A 20,263-nucleotide genomic window follows, 5' to 3' on the forward strand; every position below is an offset into this window, starting at 1 on the left:
TGCCAGACCCAGCCTGGCTCTTCCTGGCATTTCCTATTTTCTCATCATAGAGCCATGCAGGTGAGACCCACACAGGGTGGCCTACCTCAGTGGTCCAACTCTTTTTTGCTAATAAGGATTCCCTTTGGAAATCTGATAAAAAACAATTCATGCCCTGCCTCTTCAAATGCTTGCACTTATGAAAGGTGAAAATCATTTGAGAAGGGGGGCAGACAAAGAAATTGTGAAGCCATGTGTTCAGCCCAAGTCAGAAGCTTCACACGTGGTACTTCTTGACACAGTACCCTGTACGGTCTCCAGCCTCCCTTGGGAAGGCTTGTTGGCTCCAATTCACAGGTTACCTGTTTTGTTGCTCAGTGTGTGAGCTGGTGTTGGAGGAGCAGGCGTGGAGACAGAGGGTGGTATTGAAACACTTGTGGTCCTGGCTGGAATTAGAAATCAGCAGAAAGAGATTAGTGGAGTGACAAGAAAAAAGAGCCCCCTCCAGGAACAGTAGCTGAGCCCATTAATGACAGATTGTCTCTAGACCAGGCTATTTTACCTGGACTTGCTCTTCACAAATGTTCAGACAGACACACTGCTAGGACAGAGCCTTGGAGACATGCGACAAGCAAAGTGGAGCAGCTCCATTGACCATTAAGTATTCAGGAGATAAAAATGCATATCTCATATTTGCATTGAAGTCCCTTTTAGATCAGTTGGAGGTAAGTTGTTTGCAGTGACTCAATGCCTAGTATGTTCTACAGTTTCCATCTGAGCTCTAATTCATATTTTATGTGTTTTGTGACTCCAGGTAGGTACAGATGTTGGAGGCGGTGTAGATGTTGGAGGCGGTGTAGAGACCTGAAGTGATATGGATCTTGGCTGGAGCTGGACACCAACAAGAAAGTAGAGAATAATCAAGCAACAAAAAACAAGAGGCCCCTGCTCCAAGTGTAACTGAGCACACTGATGATTGACTTTCTCTAGGCAGAGCTGTCTCTCTTGAACTTGTCCTTTGCCAATGGATATCAAGAAGCTCTGAGAGGGAAGGGCTGTGGATAAATACTGGGGATAGAGTATCTGCACTGGAAAGTAAGTACCTGCGAGGTGAAAATACTTATCTCATTTGTGCTAAAGTCCCTTCTGAAGTCCAGACAGAGGAAGATTGTTTAGAGTCACAGGATGCCCTCCCTGTGTGGTCTATAGCCTCCCATCCAGGCTGCAATTCACATTTTACCTGCTTTGTGGCTCTGTGTTGGTGTTGGGATTGGTGTTGGAGGAGCAACAGAGACATGAAGCGTTGCTGGAGCTCTTGTGGTTACAGCTGGAAATAGACATCAACATGAAAGCAAGAAGTAATAGAGAAAAAGGAAACAAGAGTCTCGTGTTGCAACTATAGCCAAGCACACCAATGACACACTGTCTCTTGGCAGGGCTCTCTCACCTGGATTTGTACTTTGCCAATGACCAGCTAGAAGCTCTGAGAGGAGAGGGCTTTGGAAAAACAATAGGGATGGAGTGGAGCAGCTCCACTCACAGTTAAATATTCAGGAAATAAAAACTTATACCTCATACTTGTATTTAAGTCTCTTTCACAAGACTGATCAGAGGGTAGGGGTTTGAAGACACACAATGATCTGTATGCTCTTCAGCCTCCCTTCGGGTCTGCAATTCATATCTTACCTGTTCTATGGCTCTCTGTGTGGGCTGGTGTTGGAGGAGCAGTAGAGATACGAGGTGTTGGGATTCTTGTGGTCTTGGCTGCAGTTAGATATCAATATGAAGGCAAGAATTAATGGAACAGCAAAAAACAAGAGCCTCCTGCTGGAACTGCAGCCTGAGCACACCAATGACAGACGGCCTCAGGGACGGGGCTCTCTCTCCTGGACTTTTCTTTTGCCAATGGCCACTTAGAGGCTCTGAGAGTGAAGGACTTTGGAGATACGTTGGGGTGGAGTGAAGCAACTCCACTCACAATTGAATATTTGGGAAATAAAATCCTATACCTCATACTGGCACTTAAGTCTCTTTTAGAAGACCAGTCGGGGGTAGGGGTTTGAAGTCACACAACATCCTGCAGGGTCGACAGCCTCGAATCTGGCTGCAGTTCACATCTTACCTGTTTTGTGGCTCTGTATCCATGCTGGTGTTGGAGGAGCAGTAGAGAAATGAGGCGTTGCTGGAATTTTTGTGGTGTTAGCTGCAGGTAGACATCAACATGGAAGCAAGAATTAATGGAGCGGTAAGAAATGAGCTAGGAAACAAGAGCCTGCTGCTGCAACTGCAGCTGAGCATATGGACGACAGACTGTCTCTGGGCAGAGCTATCTCTCCTGAATGTGGCCTTGGACAAGGCCCAGCTAGAAACTCTGGTGGCGGAGCTTGGAAGAAACACTGGAGATGGTTGAAGAAGCTCATTAAATGCTACATATGTGGGAGATGATAGCACAGATGTCATTTGCATGAAGTCTTTTTCTGGAGACCAGTCAGAGAGAAGGTGTTAAAAGTATGTGTCTTGTGCTTTGTCCCCTCAGTGGCAAGTGACTGACTTGAACAGTGTCTCGGAGACCAACACAGTTACCAAACAGTGTTCATTTCTGTCAGGCCTAAGACACCCATAGACTGTATCTCAACTAAAGGCTCACTCCTGGGTCACATGCAGGATCAGCAGGTAAGATTTAAGCATTGTTTAGAGGGCAGGAAAGATCTTGAAAGATTTCTGCTCAGTAAACATTTATACCTTGAGTACTCCTTCTCCAAAATGCTTGCAATATTTCCATTTACATAATGAGATATTTAGGAAATGCAACTCAAGCCTACACATGAAATTCATTCATGTTTCACATATACTTCACACATAACATAAAGGTAAGCTCATATAACACTGTACTTTTCATTATTGCCTGCACATAACAGTTTTCATAGTATGAAATGAGCTACTTCTGCTGTCATGTCACCATTTGAAAGATTCAAATTTTGGAATATGGCAGATTTTGGATTTTTGGATTGAAGATAATCTATATTTTACAAATTGACACCATCAGAAATGTGTAGGAAACCACACAGCTTGATGAAGTTCTGGGAGTTGCATAGAAGATCAAGACTGGAATTAAGCCTGAACAGAGAGTGCCTGGCACAAAAGCAGAGGCAGGAAAGGAACAGATCAAGCATGTGCCAGCAGTCTCTGAAGAAGCCACATGAGTATTAAAGAGCCTGCAGACTGACCTTGGCTGACTAGAACACTGTAATTGTATAGGGATGGAATGCTACAGATTGAGGTATCTGGTCTACTTTTGCTACACATGTGCACACACATACACACACACACACACACACACACACACACACACACACACACAGCTTTTGTTCGGTACTATGAGAAGTAAAAGCCAGGGCCTCCTGCATGCTAGGCAAGCGCTCTACCACTGAGCTCGGTCCAAAGCCCCTCTTTTATTTATGACAAATTCTTGCTAAATTGCTCAGGCTTCCCTCAAATTTGGGATCCTCTGGTCTCAGCCACACAAACGGCTGAGATTGTAGGTGTGTGCTGACATACCTGATGTTAGCCCTTTTTGTTGACCATTTCTTATTAACATCTCTCTGTCTTATCATCCAAAGATTTCAGAGTGTACAGCTAAATTCAGGGAACATCCGGCCTCCATCCACCCTAAAAACTAGGAACTTGATAAAGGTAACACTTTGAAAACTACAGAAAAGATTAGGCTGGGTGTGGTGGTCTAACCCATAATCCTGGCCTACAACACAAATTCAAGGTCAGTTGTTACACAGTGAAACCCTATCTCAAAAACAAAAACAAAAACAAAGAAACAAAACAGATTCTTCTACTTTGCTGTCGCCTGATGTCACTGGTACCATCTAATTAGTAAATGCACTGACTTATGGCTTTCATATACTCTGTGACTATAAAAGCTCTTATGACCTTTTCCACAATGGGGCACGTCATCTGTGGTAACTTGGGTCCATTTTTCTGGGCTAGGATGTGGTGGCGCATGCCTGTAATCCCAGCACTCAGGAGGCTGAGGCAGGAAGATTGTTGTGAGTGAGACCAGCCTAGGCTACAAAGTGAGCCCAAGGCCACCCAGAACTGCATAGCAAGACTCTCTCAAAAAGACAAAAAAAAAAGTCAACCTTTTTCTGGGGTATAATCATACATATTGGGCTCAGAATAAGTTAGTATTTCCTTTAAAGCAAGTATGTAATTTTATATTAATCAATGACTGAATACTTTTATTTCCCTAAACACATTTTTTACTTATGAGCAGTTTTCTCAAATCTTCATTAAGTATAAAATAACATCATAGGTATTTTGAGTAGAGAAAAATTGGTTTGAAAACTCTTCTGTGTGGGATACAATTCAATTTTGAATCTAGTCAGTTTCTGCTTGGAGAAATAAAAAACTCTTACGGATGCCTGTCATGTTCAAGGCACCAGTGACATATAGAGCTCAGCAAAGCTTTTCAGTAAAAGGCCGGATTATAAATACAGAAAGGAGTAGCCGCACATATGTGTGATACTCTGGGAGGCTAAAGCATGAGGATCTGAATTTTAAGTTGGACCTGGGCAATTTAGTGAGACCCAGGCTCAAAATAAAAAATTAAAAAACATACTCCGTAGGTTGTCCTAGGTTAAATCGAATGCAGGAAAACAAAACAAAACAAAACAAGATCGACTGTAAATGCTTCAGAGTTTGAATCTACAACATAATTTCCGAAGCATCTCCTCAATACTATCAATTTGAAAACAGCCTTTAGCAACACATAAATAGGTACAAATGTATTCCAACAGAGCTTTATTTCCAAAGAGAGTTTGTGACGCTGTTATATAATCTGCTATGGCTGTTGTGTATAATTTGCTAACCCTAACATGATGTATAACCAGAAGCTTGAGCCCAATCCATACCCCCTGCCTCCAAAGTCTAGAATCTAATGGAGGAGGGAGAGCATGCAAAAATTTTAATTAGAGCATTTTAACAGAAACAAAAATGAGTTGGGCATGGTTGCACATGCCTATAATCCCAGCACTGGAAGGCTGAGACAGAAGGATCTCTGGGAGTTCTAGGCCAGCCTGCGCTATGTAGTGAGTACAGGCCAGCCTGAACTACATAGGGAGACCCTGTTTTTTTTTTTTTTTTTTTTTTTTTAAAGGAGCCTCTAGTTTTAGTTTTTTGAGGAATCTCCACACTGATTCCCACAGTTTCTGTACCAATCTATACTTCCACCAACAATGTAGAAGGGTTCCTTTTCCTTAGTCCCATCAGCATTTATAATTGGTTAATCTCTTGATAACAGCCACTCTTCCTGGTGTGAGATGAAATGTCAGGGTTGTTTTAATTTACATCTCTTGAATAACTAGTGATTTGGAACATTTTTTCCCACATTTATTTTCTATTTCTACTTCTTCATGTGAGAATTATCTATGAATTTCAGTTGCCTATTTTCGGATTGGATCTTTAAATTTAGGGGCTCTAACTTTTTGAGTTCTTTATATATTCCAACACTGTGGGCTGTCTCTTCACTCTGTGGTGTCTTTTGCTGTGCAAAAGCTTTTGAATTAGATGAGCTCTCAATTGTTGCTTCTTTGTGATATTTCCTCCGCAACTATGGAAATCAGTATGGAGATTCCTCCAAATGAAACTAAGGGATTTCATTTGACCCAGATAGTCCCCTTCTTGGTATCTTTCCACAAGAATTAAAAGCACCATACTACAGCTATATATGCACACTCATGTTTATGGTAGTGCAGTTTGGAGTAGCTGAATCTTCAAATAGCCCAAAGGTCCATCAACCAATGACTGGATAAAGAAGATGAGGTTCTTTTATATAGTACTGTCCTACTGTAAAGAAGGACAAACTTTGCAGATTTCTAGGTAAATGGATGCACTTTGAGACCATATACTTTTTTTTTTTTTTGGTACCGGGGATTGAACTCGTGACCTCCCACTTACCAGTCAAGCGCTTGAGCCAACTGGGCTAAATCTGGAGCCAGCCTGAGATTGTATTCTTAAGTGAAATAAATCAGACACACAAATTTAAATATCCAAGTTTTCTCTGGTATGAAAACCAAAGGTATTAATAAGGACCAAAATATATAGTGGATGTTGGGAAATAGGAAAAAAATGTTCAAAGGGAAGGGAAACTAGGAAAGGCGGAAGGGGAAAGGAAGAAATGAAAAGGAAAAAATATGAGAAAAGAAGGGGGAAAATGGAAACAAAGCTTTTGCAATAAGGAGAGGGAGAGGGGTTGAAGGGAGAGGAATGGGGAAAAATTCAAGATACATCATTTACAGATACAAATTCCTTATGATGAATGTTATCAATATTGTATATAAAACCTATCAATGGGGGCCAGGGATTTAGCTCAGCAGCCTAAGTGCCTGCTTGGCAAGGGCGAGGATTTGAGTTTGATCCCCAGTAATAACAACAACAAAGTATCAATAAAAGTATTTTAAAATTAAATAAATAGGTAAACAGACAAAAAATGCAAAAGAGGAAAAATCCTCAACAGCTCACACTTTTTTAAAAATAAAAATAATTGTATCGGTACATATTTGCAGTACCTAATGATTACATTTATTTTGCGGAATTGGTAGACATATAACATATCTCAATTCTTTTTTTTCCCCTTTTCCTCCCTCTTGATTTAATTTTTTTCTTTTAGCCAGCATAAGATTCATTTTTATATGAGTTTTTATCAAGTTAATCATCATAAACACAGAACAGCCAGATTACAGACCAAAACATAAAACATATAAGACAATGATAAAAAATCAAGGTATAATTTTAGATCAATTGGCCATGCTGATTATAATTTTCTCTATTTCTCCTCTTATCTTTTACTTTGTATTTTATTTATATCTTGCGTTTCTCATGTAGGACAAACCCTGTGACACTTAAGCCTGTGTGTCTGATTTACTTCACTTAACATTATGGTATCAAGGTGCATTCTTTTTCATACAAATGACTTGAATTTATCCTTTTTATGACAGAGTAATTCTTCATTATGTATAAACACAACATTTTGTCATGTTTAGCTCAGCATAAGCTATTTTCCTACATGTTTTAAATTGGAATTATTATTTTATGAGGAAATTTCAAAGGTAACACTGGAAAAGAATACAAAGGACTGGTGAGGAGAAGCCCTAGGACAGTTGAGAATAATCTCAATATTTTAGAATCATATTTAAACTTAAGGAAACAATTGGGTTAATAGAGATGAGGCAGTCACATTGGCTCAGTTACAACGTCAGTAGGACTCGACCAAACAGTACGTTTGTGAACATTAAAAAATCTCACATCAGGACTGGGGATTTAGCGCAGTGGCGTAAGTGCCTGCCTGGCAAGCATGAGGCCATGAGTTCAGTCCCCAGTACCAAAAAGAAAAAAAATCTCACACTAGCACTCTAGAAGGCTAAGGCTGGACCAACATAAGTTCTCAATCCCAGCCTGGAAAACTGAGCAACTCAGCTAACCAAAATAAATAAATAAATAAAATTCTTGAAAATCTATCTATGATTTTTTTAAAAAGTCTCTCAGTTTTCTTGTATCCTATTTAAAAACTCATCCAGGTCAATAATATAATTTAACAACTCCAAGAAAGACGCAGTCACAGTCACTTTATCTCCTCTCCATGAGCTCCTCCCCGTGCTTCTCCACAGCACGGTGCAGCACCCCCATATTTGCCTTCTCCAAATTCCCTCTTGGACATGGTCTTCCCAGAGACAGCTAAATAAAACGAGTAGACTTGTGGGCCCGTGGACTTCACAAATTTACTCTATCATGGGTGACTTCGTCTATTTGCCTTTCAAAGGGTAAAAAACCAGTCTAAAAGCAAAGAGACCAAAAAACAATGTTCCTCATAATAAATTTTTTAAAAAAAGACAAAGGTTAGTAAAGCCCCTAAATTAGGTTTTACTTCTGTTAGGAGAAGGAGATTCAATCTATCTTGGAAAGAAAACCAGAAACCAAAAATCCTCAAATACCTATTTCTTTCATAAAATGCTGATGAAAACTAGGAAGCCCACATGAAAAGGAGAATGTAGCGTTCCCAGATGTTTGGATTTCATGAACTTCTTATAAGCGACATGAGCAGTTGTTGGAATGGAAACGCTTATACATAAGATCATTTTAACTTTTAAAAGAATTTTTCTGCTATAATACGTTTCAAATACCCAAGGTAGGGCGGGGAAAGTGGTAGAGCTCGTGCCTATACAATTCACAGTGTGTACAATTCAAGGGACCCTTCTTCTAAGCCTGAACACTCAGAAAAGCTGCGACTGTTGAAGCAAATTCCTCTCCATAACACTGTTCACCACATTTCACTGCGCAACACTGAAAGTCACTTCATGGACCCCTAAGCCTCACCGACGAGCTGTTCTGAAAGACACCTGCTGATTCTGGCCCACAGCCTGGAATCCAGGGAGGTCTAGGACTTCATCCCCACAAACAGAAGTGTTCTGTCAAACAGCAAGTGTTCATTGGCAAACAGGAATATGGGAGCCTCCTCTTTTACTATTCAAGGAAAGAAAAACTTACGCACGTGTCAGTTAATCTGAGTGAGGGGGTCAGAGGGAAGAAGACAAGCTTACCTGGCATAACCTGGAGTGACATGGTATTTTTGATATCATTGAACCATCCAGGAACCTCGATTCGGCAACAGTACTGGCCGCTGTCATCCATGCTTACATTCTGGATGGTCAATGACACGTCTCCTAGATTAAGTCTCCCCTTCAGCTGATAGCGCCTGTCTGTCTGATAGGTGACTCGGTATCCATCTGTTGTAATAAGTGTACTGGAGCATTTGAAAGAGGGACAGGGCCCGCGGCCCCAGCACATGAAGTGGACTCCTCCAGACACTGAGTAGGTGCAGGGCAGCGTGACCGACTGCCCCAGCACTGCATTCACTTGGGTAGAAAACACAGCACCTGAGACAGAGAAGAAAAATGTACACTGAGACCTCATTCTCTTCCTTCTTAATGTATTTGTTCTTATTATTTTTTTTATGTATTTTATAAACAGGAATTTATAGCATGATTTTCTCTTTTTGATACTATATATTGAACTCAGTCTCATGAATGCAAGGGAAGGGCTCTGCTACTGAGCTACTTGTCCATCAGGTATTATTTTAAGACAGGGTCTCACTAAATTGCCTGGCACTGGCCTCAAACTTGAGCTATTCCTGCCTCAGTCTCCCTTAGTAGCTGGGGATTCAGGTGAGCTCCACCAGGCCCACTTATAGCTCACACTTTAAACTTTTAATACTACAAACATTTTCCTGCTAGTTATTTATAAGTATGATTGTTCAGTGGATGTTTGAGTAGATAAGGCAGTATACTGTAGTGTATGATATTGTTGCTCTCTATTTTTACCATCATACAGAGCACTGCAAAAATATTTCTATTGCAAAACTGTTACATACTGAGGTTTCCTAGAGGAAAGATTTCTAATAGAGAAATTACCACAAGGGGATGTGCAGGTGTGCATTACCATGTCTCACTCACAGGGCTTTTAAACATGCTAATGCCACCAACGGGGATACAGTGAAAAAAATCTCCCTCCATCCCAGGGTCCCAGTTCTCTCTTCCAGATCCACTCCCTGTATCAGCTCAAGTATGTTTTTAAAAAAATCGAATCTAACCAGGCATACTAGGGTACAGCTGTAATCCCAGCACTCTGAGAGACTGAAGCAGGAGGATCACAAGTTCTACCCCAGCCTAAGCAATTTATAGGCTTAGGGAGAACCTATTCAAAATCAAATACAAAAAAAAGACAGGGGGCTAGGAATACAGCTCAGTGGTACAAGTGCCTGCTTGGCAAGTGCAAGGGTCTGAGTTTGATTCTTGGTAGCAAACAAAACAAAACAAACCTGACTTGTGATATAGGTCAGTGTCAAGGTTCTGGGATTAATTTCCAGTACTAATATATATATATATATATATATATATATGACAGACAAGAGTTATACTACTGATTTCTCTGAGTCCACTGAAGACCAAGGTTTGTGTTAGTATTGACAGTTAAATGCAGATATCTTCTACTCTAACTGATTTGAAGATAACAATATACAATATATCATTGTTACCTCCTAATTACTGTGATTGGAAATATTGAGTTTTTTTTTCTCTTCAAAATGAAAAAGATTTGAAAAGAAAAAATAGTATTGGCTAAAAAGCATAAATCTGGTAAACACTTTAGGAATCACATTTTTTATAAATGAGTTTTCTAGTGCTTTCAAGAGGAGCTGAAGCTTATTATAGGCTTTTGAATCTTTCAAAAACCAAAAACAAAAAAGCTAACCAGAGATCTCCTCTGATCACAGCCCAGCAACTGAGCAAGTCTAACACAAGTGGAACCACAGACTTGGAAAATATTCAGTCAGCAACCAGATTATATACTACAAAATAAATATACTAATCAGGCGATGGGTGCACATGTGTGATCCCAGCACTCGAGAGCCTGAGGGAGGAAGATTACAAGTTTAAACATAACATGCGCAATTTAGTGAGACTGTGCCTCAAAATAAATATTAAAAGTAGCATGAAATATAGCTCAGTGTGAAGGCTCTGGGTTCAATTATCAGTACAAGAGCAAGATAAAAAGGAAGAGAGAGGGGAGTGGGAATTCTTTTTAAGTGAAATGACTCAGTTTAAAACTACCAAGAAGCATAAAAGAACTTAACAAAATGCTACTCTCCTTGCATGCATTGGCTGAGTATATACATCTGCCAGCTTCTTTCATATTTCAATACAGGCCACAGTACGTGTTGTTCACTTCAGCTGCCTCTCTTAGCCATCAGTCTCGGAATTCAGAGCAGTTAAATAATGCTTTGGAGTAAGAGTTCATCCTGTTCTCCACTCTCTGGGCAGCACATAAATGTTCTATGTAGCCCAGGATCATCTGTCTTCCTTCTCCACCACAGCCCCCAGGTGCAGCCCGCTGCTCACTTACCTGTCTGGAGTAGGAGGAGGCCTAAGGCCACAACCTGAAGCTGCAGGATCATGGTGACCCAAAGATGTCTGCACTGCACGGGTCTTAATTCTCAGGATGCAGCTTCTCCTTTCACCCTGACTGTCAATCACTGGACCCTGCTCTTTGGGAGAAAAGCAGACAAGGGCCTCAGAGTTGTGTTAGCTCCCAGTAGTGGACAGGGAAAGCTGTCCTGCAAAGCAGTCGTTCCTTTCCCAATTCTTTCCCTGTTTGCAGCCTCCGATCTGACTCAGATCTGACATAGGAACAAAAAAGGGGGAACACAGCAATGCAACCAGAGGTGGTGATGCCGAGCAGAATTCCAGAGCAAAGACATGGTACAGGGGCAGAGAGCTGGTGGCAGTGGTTGGAGCCACACATCAGCCAGCTCCTTGCCAAGTTCCCAGAAAGTAAGACAAACCACAAGAACACGAAGCACTCTGTTAGCTCCTCATGTTACCAGAAGCAGTGGCTCGGGCTGCATTCACTATGGCAAGACAACACCTCAAGAATCACTGGGTTCAGATCCAAGCCCTGACATCCACAGAGCTGAGACCCTCAGTGTGACAGAGCCCTCCATGCCTTGCTTTCCTCCCTGATAAAATAGAGCTGAATATACTGGCTCTGTCTCTTGCAAAGAACTGGACTGGTGAGAAACACAGCTAGGGCAGACCTCTGAAAAAGGACCTAAGGCATTAGCCCATAGCATCAGCTCGCATTGTCTACTGTGCTGAGCAGACTCACTTGCTTCTAAATGCTGGAGGCAGCCGCTCTCAACTGATCCACCCAAAAGGAAGTTGAGACTCAGAAGCTCACGAGAATGCTCCCACTCCAGGCTGAAAAGCCCTGTTCTTTACTACTTATTAAGCCACACAGACATGAGTAAGCTGCCCAGTTCTTCATTAACTCCCTGATTGGTGTCAAGATTCAGGAATTTCCTCCCAAATTCTAAAGGCTGCTCCACTTCTGGCTTTGCAGCTATGAGGGGCTTCATGGAGATACAGCAGTACACATCAAAGCCAAGTCCCACATTCTGTGCGAACCCCACTGCAACAGCCTCTGGACTTGGTGGAACCCAGGGCATGGAGCTGCATCCCCAGGCATGTTTCATTTTTCACTTTGAGACAAGGTCTTGCTGAAGTTACCCAGGAAGAGCTCACACTTGCAACCCTTGAATCAGCCTTCAACAGTGTTGGGATTACAGCTGTGCACCACTCTGCCCAGCTCTTTTCCACCTCTTATGAAATGAAATGAGTTAACAACACGTGACCTTAACCACTTAAAATTCTCCTCTTCCATAAAAAAACTAGAGCTTGAACCAGGACCTCGATCCTCACTTTCAGAATCCCAAAGCTAAATTTTCTCCACACTCTTGCACTCAAGGAGTTCTTGTTACATAGAATAACTATATTTCTGGTTATTGGCTGCCCTGTTTGTCTCTGCCTTTGTGTACTTGAAAGAAACACTATTGATCCCAACTTAACCAATTAAGGGAGAACAAAGCCTCAAATGGCTCACACAGAATTAAATCATGTGCTTTCTATTTGGGAAGCAAAATATTTTGTAACAAATTTTATTATAGTCTAAATCTAAGCAAAAATCCACTTCATTAATGAAAAGGACTTTAGGAAACTGTTAATTCAATTGTAAGAGTTATTACGAATATACTGGGACTAACAAAACATGATTCAGTACCTGGAAGATATAAAGAATCTAGGATACTGCAATCAGGAAAGATATGGGTCAGTAAGCAAGTGACTAATAAAGGATCAGGGGAGATATGGGTCAGTAAGCAAGTGACTAATAAAGTCAGGCTGAATGAGAGAAAAGGGAAATACACAATCAGATCCCAGCCCTGCCCCACTTCCTGTGCACCCACCAGTCTCTCAGGACAAGAAGACGCCCAGCTCCTCCCCCTGACAGCTCTCCCCTTGGCCTCACAGAGCCTCTGTGGATTTGCCTCCCAGGTTTCTCTGCTACTCTCCCTCCTGCCCATGCCCCACAGCTGCTGGGCTCCCTTCCTGTCCACCTGGGCCTTGAGCCTCTGCTCCAGCTCTGCTCTGTCGCACTCCTCACTCCTGTCCTCCCCGTGCTCACTCTTTCCCTCCTCCTTCCAGTCCCTGCTTACAGGTGGCCTCCTGGGAGGGAGGGAGCCCTGGGTCCAGCCTCAGCGTAAAGTACTCATGCAGCCCCTCTGTATTATCACTTGTGGGAACCACCCAGACAAGTCTCCTTGAAAGGAAATGCTTCCATTTTGGATAAACTTGGCCTTATCTCCATGTATTGATATGTACACAGCTGGCTAGGCTATTTCTTTGTGCCTTCAATTGGTTTTAAGCAATGGAAATTGGGCTGGCTGAGGAGCTGATGTGTAATCTCTGAAGCAAGCACACAGTAGATTAGTGGCTGTTTCCCCACCCAGAGCCTCCCCCAAGTATGTGATTGAGCTGGGTAGATGGAGAGTTCCTGCTCCACTCTGTCAGCTGGGATTGAGGCTTGAGAAAGAGGCTAAGACTTCCCAGGGCAAAAAGGATTGTACATCAGAACTGAAGCACTGACCCCAAGTTACTACCTAAGTTGTATATTGAAGACTACTTTCTCTGCATTTCTGCCCAGTCACAGGAGTCACCTTATTTCCCACCACTCTCATGGGCATTCATCCCTGAACCACTCCCCTTGTGGAGAACTGATAAAACTAGGGCTGGGCTCTGGGTGTGGCCTTCGTTCCAGTTAATCACCATCTTGGCTAGACTTAGGACCCCTGGGCTCCCCATAACTGTATGCATCTTAGGTTGCACAGGAAGGGCTAGATTGGAATTAACTCAGTAGATTTCCAAAATCTTCTCCTTGAGATTACAAATATAAAGGTTCCAGGGTTGAGGCAGACAGGAAAGGGATCTCTATAATTACCCTGTCTCAGTTCTCTAATAGCACGCCTTCCCTTCCTTCCCTTGCTACTCTATGTGTGCGTGTGTGTGTGAGACTGTAGTTTCTGTCTCCTCCCTTCTGTCCAGCGCTGTCCAGTGGATTCCGAGTCCTTCTATGTGAGCACTATGCAGCACAGCAGCCAGGAGCGATTGGGACTATACAGCCTTTTACGTTTGGGTGAGCTCAGCTGAGGAGATTTTAAATGTTTTACATATAATTGGACTCTAGTTAAAAGCAAAGTTGCTACAAATGACTACTGTGTTAGACAGCATCCAACTTTGGCCATGAACTTGCCTGGAATGATGCAGCACACCTGTAATCCCACACTCAGAAGGCAGAATCAGAGGATCATCGTGAGTTCAAGACCACCCTGAACTACAAAGAAAGACCTTGTCTCAAATAAATAAATACAATAAAAAGAAAAGAAAAGTTTAGACCATAAACTCTTTTAAGCAAACTTAAGTACTAAATTTACAGATACATCTGTGGAACCACCAATGCTTACAGAGAGATGATTCATTTGTACTGAGGCGGGAAACAACAGGAGAAGAAATTCCCTTAAGTGATGCATGAAATTAATAATTAAGAAATGCTGGTAGAGGGGTGAAAGGCATCTGAAGAAGAGGAAATGGTGACCAACAGTCAAGGTGAGGATGTGGAGCCAAAGCCCCACAGTGGTAACAATGGCACAGCCCCATGGAATTGCATATCCTGACTCGGCCCCTCTCCCTCAGCCTCCACTGTGGTTCATACAAAGGCGGCACCGCGGACTCCTTTGTATGTTCATGGGAGCAGTGCAGGTGTCACAGGTCACCACTCTCCAGGAACAACCAGGATCCTCTGAGGGGACACCACGGAGAGGGATCCAGCTCAACATGGTGACAGACGGTGCTCAGCTGCCAGCACTGCATCTCCAGTGCTGAGGGCACAGCTTTATCTCTAAAGCAGGGGTGAGTGGAGGGACCTGAAGATGAGCTCATTCACTGTTCTTTCCTGTAGCCACCACTCCCTGCCAGAGTCCAGCTGCTTGGGTTCACCATATTTTTCACCAAAGCTAGGTCTCCTTAACCCCCGTCCACAGCTAAGGGCTCACACATCCACCCATGCGCCTGTCCTCCCCTGTCCCCCACGCCAGCTCTCCACCTCCCACACCGCTCTCTCTCCCTGCCCGCCCTCTACCCTGGCTATTTCCCTTCACACACTACTCTGACTTAATAAAAGGTTATGTGATACTCAAAATTTTTGAAATCATAAATATCAATATAAAATTTACAACACATCCATGGTTATCAAAAATAAGCCAGGGATGGTGGTACTAGAATCCCAGTTACTCCAGAGGCTGAGGCAGGAGCCCCAATTGCAAATTCAGATTTTAGCTGGGTAAAGAAAACCTCTTGTCTATGCCTGGCAAGTGTGAGGTCCTGAGTTCAATCCCTGGTACAAAAAACAACAATAGCAGCAGCAACAACAAAAAAACCTGTACCAAAATTTAGAAATAGGGCTGGAGATTTAATTTAGTAGACACAAGTGCCTGCCTGACAAGCACAAGGTCATGAGTTCAATCTCCAGTACCAAAAAAATATAGGGTATGTAGCTCAGTGGTAGTGTTTTTCCTATTATGCATGAAGCCTTGTACATGTGAAAGTTGATTACTGTAGATAATTATTAAAAATTTATCACAATTGTAAATAAAAAATTTTTAAACAATAACTAAAACATAACAGTAAGAATGTGCTCATCTCCCAAATATTCATTGACTATCTGAAACATATTACACACGATTGTATTCATTTAGGACACATCAATGAAACAAACAAAAACTGGTCTCAGGTAGCTTATATGTAATAAGAAGACAAATATAGGAATTTAGAAAAAAATCATAAATTTGATTAGTATATTGCTAATCAAATGAGTGCTAACATAAGAAAAGTAAGAAGGAAAAAAAAAGGCTGAGAGGTTCGGTGGCTGTCACTCAGGTTGCAGGACTCCAGTCAGACTGTGCTCCTCCATACGTGAATGAACACATGAGCTGAAGGGGGAAAGGAGACAACACAGAGAAGATAAGTAAGGTGGCGGGCCCTGGCTGAAAGAAAGGTGGTCAGGTTTAGAGAGCTCCGGAAGCTTTCCTCGAGGTGAAGAGGGGCCAAGCAAAGACCAGTCAGGGAAGATGAGGAGGGAGACTGAGACATCTGGGCCTCAAGAGCCACTCCCAGCTTCAACAAAGCAAAGGGGTACCGGTGTGGGGTGACAGGGAATCTGGATCCCAGGGCGCCCCGCAGTGGCTGGGTTGAGAACCCTGGACCTTGGGACTCACTGCAGGAATTCTGGATGGAGAGGAGGGTTAGCCAGAGCACACGCAGTTCAGAAGGTGCTGAGAACAGGGCTGATCACCCTGGGGAAGAGAGAAGTAGAGCCAGAAGGTGATCTCCCAGGATTCTGCTGCCGAGGGACAGGGTGCCAGCCCCTGGGAAAGCTATGAGGACTATGAGCTTTGCAGCGTCTCTGACTTGCTGAGGTGAGCTATGAAGCAGAGACTGCTGGCACTGGACGTAGGTCTGGGCTAAAGGTCACCGGCTCAGCAATGATATTTTAAAGCCCTTAGCCTGAAATAGATACTTGAAGGAATTCCTGGGGCTAAGGACAAGGTCCCAGCCTTTCCCCTAGAAAGGTGAGGCAGAAGAGACTCCAACACAAATTAAGCTGCAGACCAAAGAGGTCAGAGGAGGGCAAAGCAGGGTCCCAGAAGCCACATAAATCCAGGACAGCAAGGAACTGGGATGCAGCTGGGTCAAGAGCACAGAGCAAAGCAAGCATGGGCCACAGAGTTGAGCGAGCTGGAGATTATTACCAGCCTTACTGAGCTTACAAGGAAAGAAAAAATCAGACAGTGATTGAGAACAGAGAATATTTTCATATTATTGGCAAAAAGAAAAAATAGAGTTAGATCTTGGGGAACAGGGTCATTTTGTTTTTTAATGGCAAAAATAATGTAGGTTTGTAGGATCTGACAATGGTCAAGAAGAGGAAGACAAAGTGCAGAAGGGGAAATTTGCTCAGCAAGAGAGCAATAAAATCAGTGCCCAGTTGGAAGGCTGGGTTTGGCCCAAACCGCAGACGTCAGATCATCGCACTGCTGAGTGGGTGCGTCTGTAGGAGCTCTGGCTGATCTCTTCCTCAGAGAAGGAGGGAAGGCAGGAGGATCACAGGTTCAAGCTCAGCCTGGCCAATTTAGAGACTCAGAGAAACTCTGTCTCCAAATAAAAAATAGTTGGGAATGTAGCTCAGTTCAAAGACTGGTTTCAATTCCCCAGTAGAAAAAAAAAAATAGGAGAAAAGAGGAATTTACAAAAAAGTTCACAGTGAGGTAGGGGATCATCTGAGAGATAGGAGTGGAAGAGGACAATGTCCTCATTGGTGTCCCCAGGCACCAGGTGTGAAGGGTCACCAGGGAGGAGCAGGAGAATCTTCTAGGGAGATGATGACATTCCAAACTCAGGGGTGTCTCCAAATCTCTCTAGCACTCTACAGTTGTTCAGTGCGGCCCAGTGCCTCCAAACTCCAAAGGCCCCTCTGGCCCCTTCCCGCTGGACACAGCCTTCCACTCGCCACCCAGACCACAGCTGTGACACTCTCAGACCGTCCCAGGCTGCGCAGAGGCTAATGCAGACCTTCAAAAGTCAGCACCAACATGAGGCTCCCCTCTCAGGGAACAGTACACTCAGGGTTTTCAAAACTATGTTTACAAGTCGCTAAAGTCAATGAAGACGGCTAGACCATTGACGTACATGCTCCCATATTACAGATACTGGCCTAAAGAAATATGGATAATCCAAAGGCATCACTCTGTATTCTATAGTTTTTTTTTTAATCTTCCTATTTGTCATGCTATACTTGCTTAACAAAAAGTTTAAATAATTCAGCTATATGAGTCTATTATTCCATTTAAATGATAGTCAACCTCCCAATAGACCCAAGGAACCATTTTGTACTCTTCTACTTTTTACTGATCAAACATCACTGTGCTCATTGATTTCCAAATGATACTGAGCGCAGCAGACAGCAATGTTCTGGTTCCCTCCCTCCCACAAGTCTGCAGAGGACTGGACTTACCAGTGAGGAGATGGATTCTCAGCTTCTCGCTGGCAGGCTTCCCTTCTCCTGTCCTGCTAATTGCTGACTCTTTCTCCAGCACTGTTTAGGGACAAGAGACCGCCTTCTCCCAGAATTCCATTCCTTATCTCTCTGCCACACCTTTACAGAATACTAGGAGGGATGCTTGAAACTCACATCTATAACAATTAATCTTGTTGCAATATTTTATCCACTTACTAATTGAAACAGATTCTAGGGAAATCCTGGGGTCAGAATGAAGAGGATTTCTCCTCTACTGGGCTATTTAAAAAGATGCAGCAAGAATTTTCATCTGAGATGTGACGTTGGGACTGAAACCTCAGGTTAACTTAGAGAAGGCTGGTGTAGGAAATGATGTGAACCTTTCAAATGAGTAACTGGACTCCAAAAAGAGGACCAGAGGGTGAGAAGTCTTTGAGAGCAGAGGCAGAAGTAAAAGCTGTGCTTAACTATTTCTCCTGCACTGTCTGCCACTTGACAAACTCTTTTCCCCGCATACTGGGGACTGAAAGCTCACACATACTGGGTAAGCAGCTCTTTCCTTTTTATCTTATACTTTGAGAAAGGGTCTCACTAAGTTGCCAAGCCTGGCCGTGGACTTGTGATCCTGCCTCACACACCTGGGATTCAGGTGTGTGCCACCTGGCAGCCAGGCTCAACACACATGATATCAATACATGCTTATTGGGCAACTCCTGCAAGAATGAAAGTCTGAGCAAATGAAAAAAAAAAAAAACCTCTCTGTGCCGCAAAAGTTTAGGAAAATAAACTGCCAGTGTGAAAAAGTGAAGTAAACTACCCCAGGCCCCAGTGTAATGTATGTACATTGTTCTAATGTTAATAATGTGTTTGCTGAGACTACTAAAGTTGAAGTCACAATGTAGGATAAGACTGTTAAAACTGGGTGTGGTAGGTTTCTGTACGGGCAGCTACAGGGCATCACCTTCCATACAGCTGAATGTTTCTCCAAAGCACAATGAGACCATGAAGCTTCCTCATCCCCCAAATCAAAACCATGTGGATTGGCTTCTTAAAGACATTAAAGTCAACATGGTGGCACATGCCTGTCATCCCAATATTCAGGAAGGCTGAGGCAGGAGGATCCTCAAGCCCAATAGCAGTAGGCTTTTTTACAGATAGAGGAGAATAGTTTTTTAAAACAAGTCAGAATACTCCAAAACCAAGACCCCTTATAGCACTTGGGCTCTAAGCCAAATGGCCCAACCTAAGTACAACATGTGTGCTGAATTCTCACAATCCCTATGAAGGCATTATGGCTTTATATTATATGTTGTTAATGCTTATTCATAATATATGTTGACAAAGAATTGCAACATTCTGTCAGGACACTCTGACATGGAAATAGTTCAACAAAATATTAAATGAAACACAATTTCTGTGACAGCCTACATTACAGGAACTTACAGTAAAAATGCCATAAAAAATCACAAATATGTATATGACATGTGTGTCTATATGGAAATATCATGGGAAAAGACACATCAAACTACTCAGAATATCCTACCTGGAACAAGAGAGACTTTGAAATTGAAGCTATGTATTTGTGTATCATTTGAGTATTTTACAAGAATGTCAGTGAACTCCCTGTGGTGGTGCAGGTCTATAAACCCAGTTACTTGGGGAGACTGAAGCAAGAGGATCCCAAATTTGAGTCAACCTATGCAATTTAGTGAGAGCCTGTCTTCAAAAAAACGAGTGCTAGGGATGCATAACAGTGATAGAGCATTTGCCTAGCGTGGATCAATCCTCCGCACCATAAAAGCAAGACGAAAGAAAAAAAGATTAATTTCATTAAAAAACAAAATAAACAAGTCTCAAATCGGTGCGATCTTATGAAACAGCAACCCGTTTCACATTAACATGATATACCTTATTTGGGTTAATTACAATCATCCCTTTCTATAACCCGTGAGTCAGAGACAGAAAGCAATCTGAGTTGCCTAAAGATACACTGGACCATGAGCAGGCACCAAAATCATGAAACAATGCTTTAATAAACACACCAGTGCTACCAAGAAGCATGTTTTGCTCCTACAAAGTGGGAAATGCAAGGGTCCATACGTGTTTACTGGAGTCTGTGATTAGAATCTAAGTCACACATTGCCCCTTCATGAAATCCCTACTTCAGGTGACTGAGCTCTTACCTGCTCTGTGTCAGCCTATCCTTCCTTATCCCCTGAAGGCCGCTTAGCATTTTATAAAGCTAAGTTAAGGCAGGGGG

General features: G+C 42.6%; 1 protein-coding gene across 1 annotated transcript; it reads right to left on the reverse strand.

Moving 5' to 3' along the window:
* Positions 1-772: 772 nt before the first annotated feature.
* LOC106028386 (hepatitis A virus cellular receptor 1 homolog) lies at positions 773-10,996 on the reverse strand. The gene is made up of 6 exons (XM_063231376.1): positions 10,945-10,996; positions 8,586-8,921; positions 2,102-2,182; positions 1,666-1,743; positions 1,220-1,306; positions 773-870 (listed from the first exon to the last, which is right to left on the reverse strand). The coding sequence occupies exons 1-6, from the start codon at positions 10,994-10,996 to the stop codon at positions 773-775; spliced, it is 732 nt and encodes a 243-aa protein (XP_063087446.1).
* Between the last annotated feature and the right edge of the window lie 9,267 nt (positions 10,997-20,263).

This window comes from Cavia porcellus, unplaced genomic scaffold, assembly GCF_034190915.1.
Source record: "Cavia porcellus strain 051 isolate PalLab524CR breed Dunkin Hartley unplaced genomic scaffold, mCavPor4.1 scaffold_19, whole genome shotgun sequence".
NCBI lineage: Eukaryota > Metazoa > Chordata > Mammalia > Rodentia > Caviidae > Cavia > Cavia porcellus.

Coding starts and splice junctions, on each gene's coding strand:
- LOC106028386 (XM_063231376.1), bottom strand. CDS start 10,996: ATGATCCTGCAGCTTCAGGTTGTGGCCTTAGGCCTCCTCCTACTCCAG. Junction 8,922..10,944: donor CCTCCTCCTACTCCAGACAG/GTAAGTGAGCAG, acceptor TCTCTGTCTCAG/GTGCTGTGTTTTCTACCCAA. Junction 871..1,219: donor AACACAGAGCCACAAAGCAG/GTAAAATGTGAA, acceptor GTTGGTGTCCAG/CTCCAGCCAAGATCCATATC.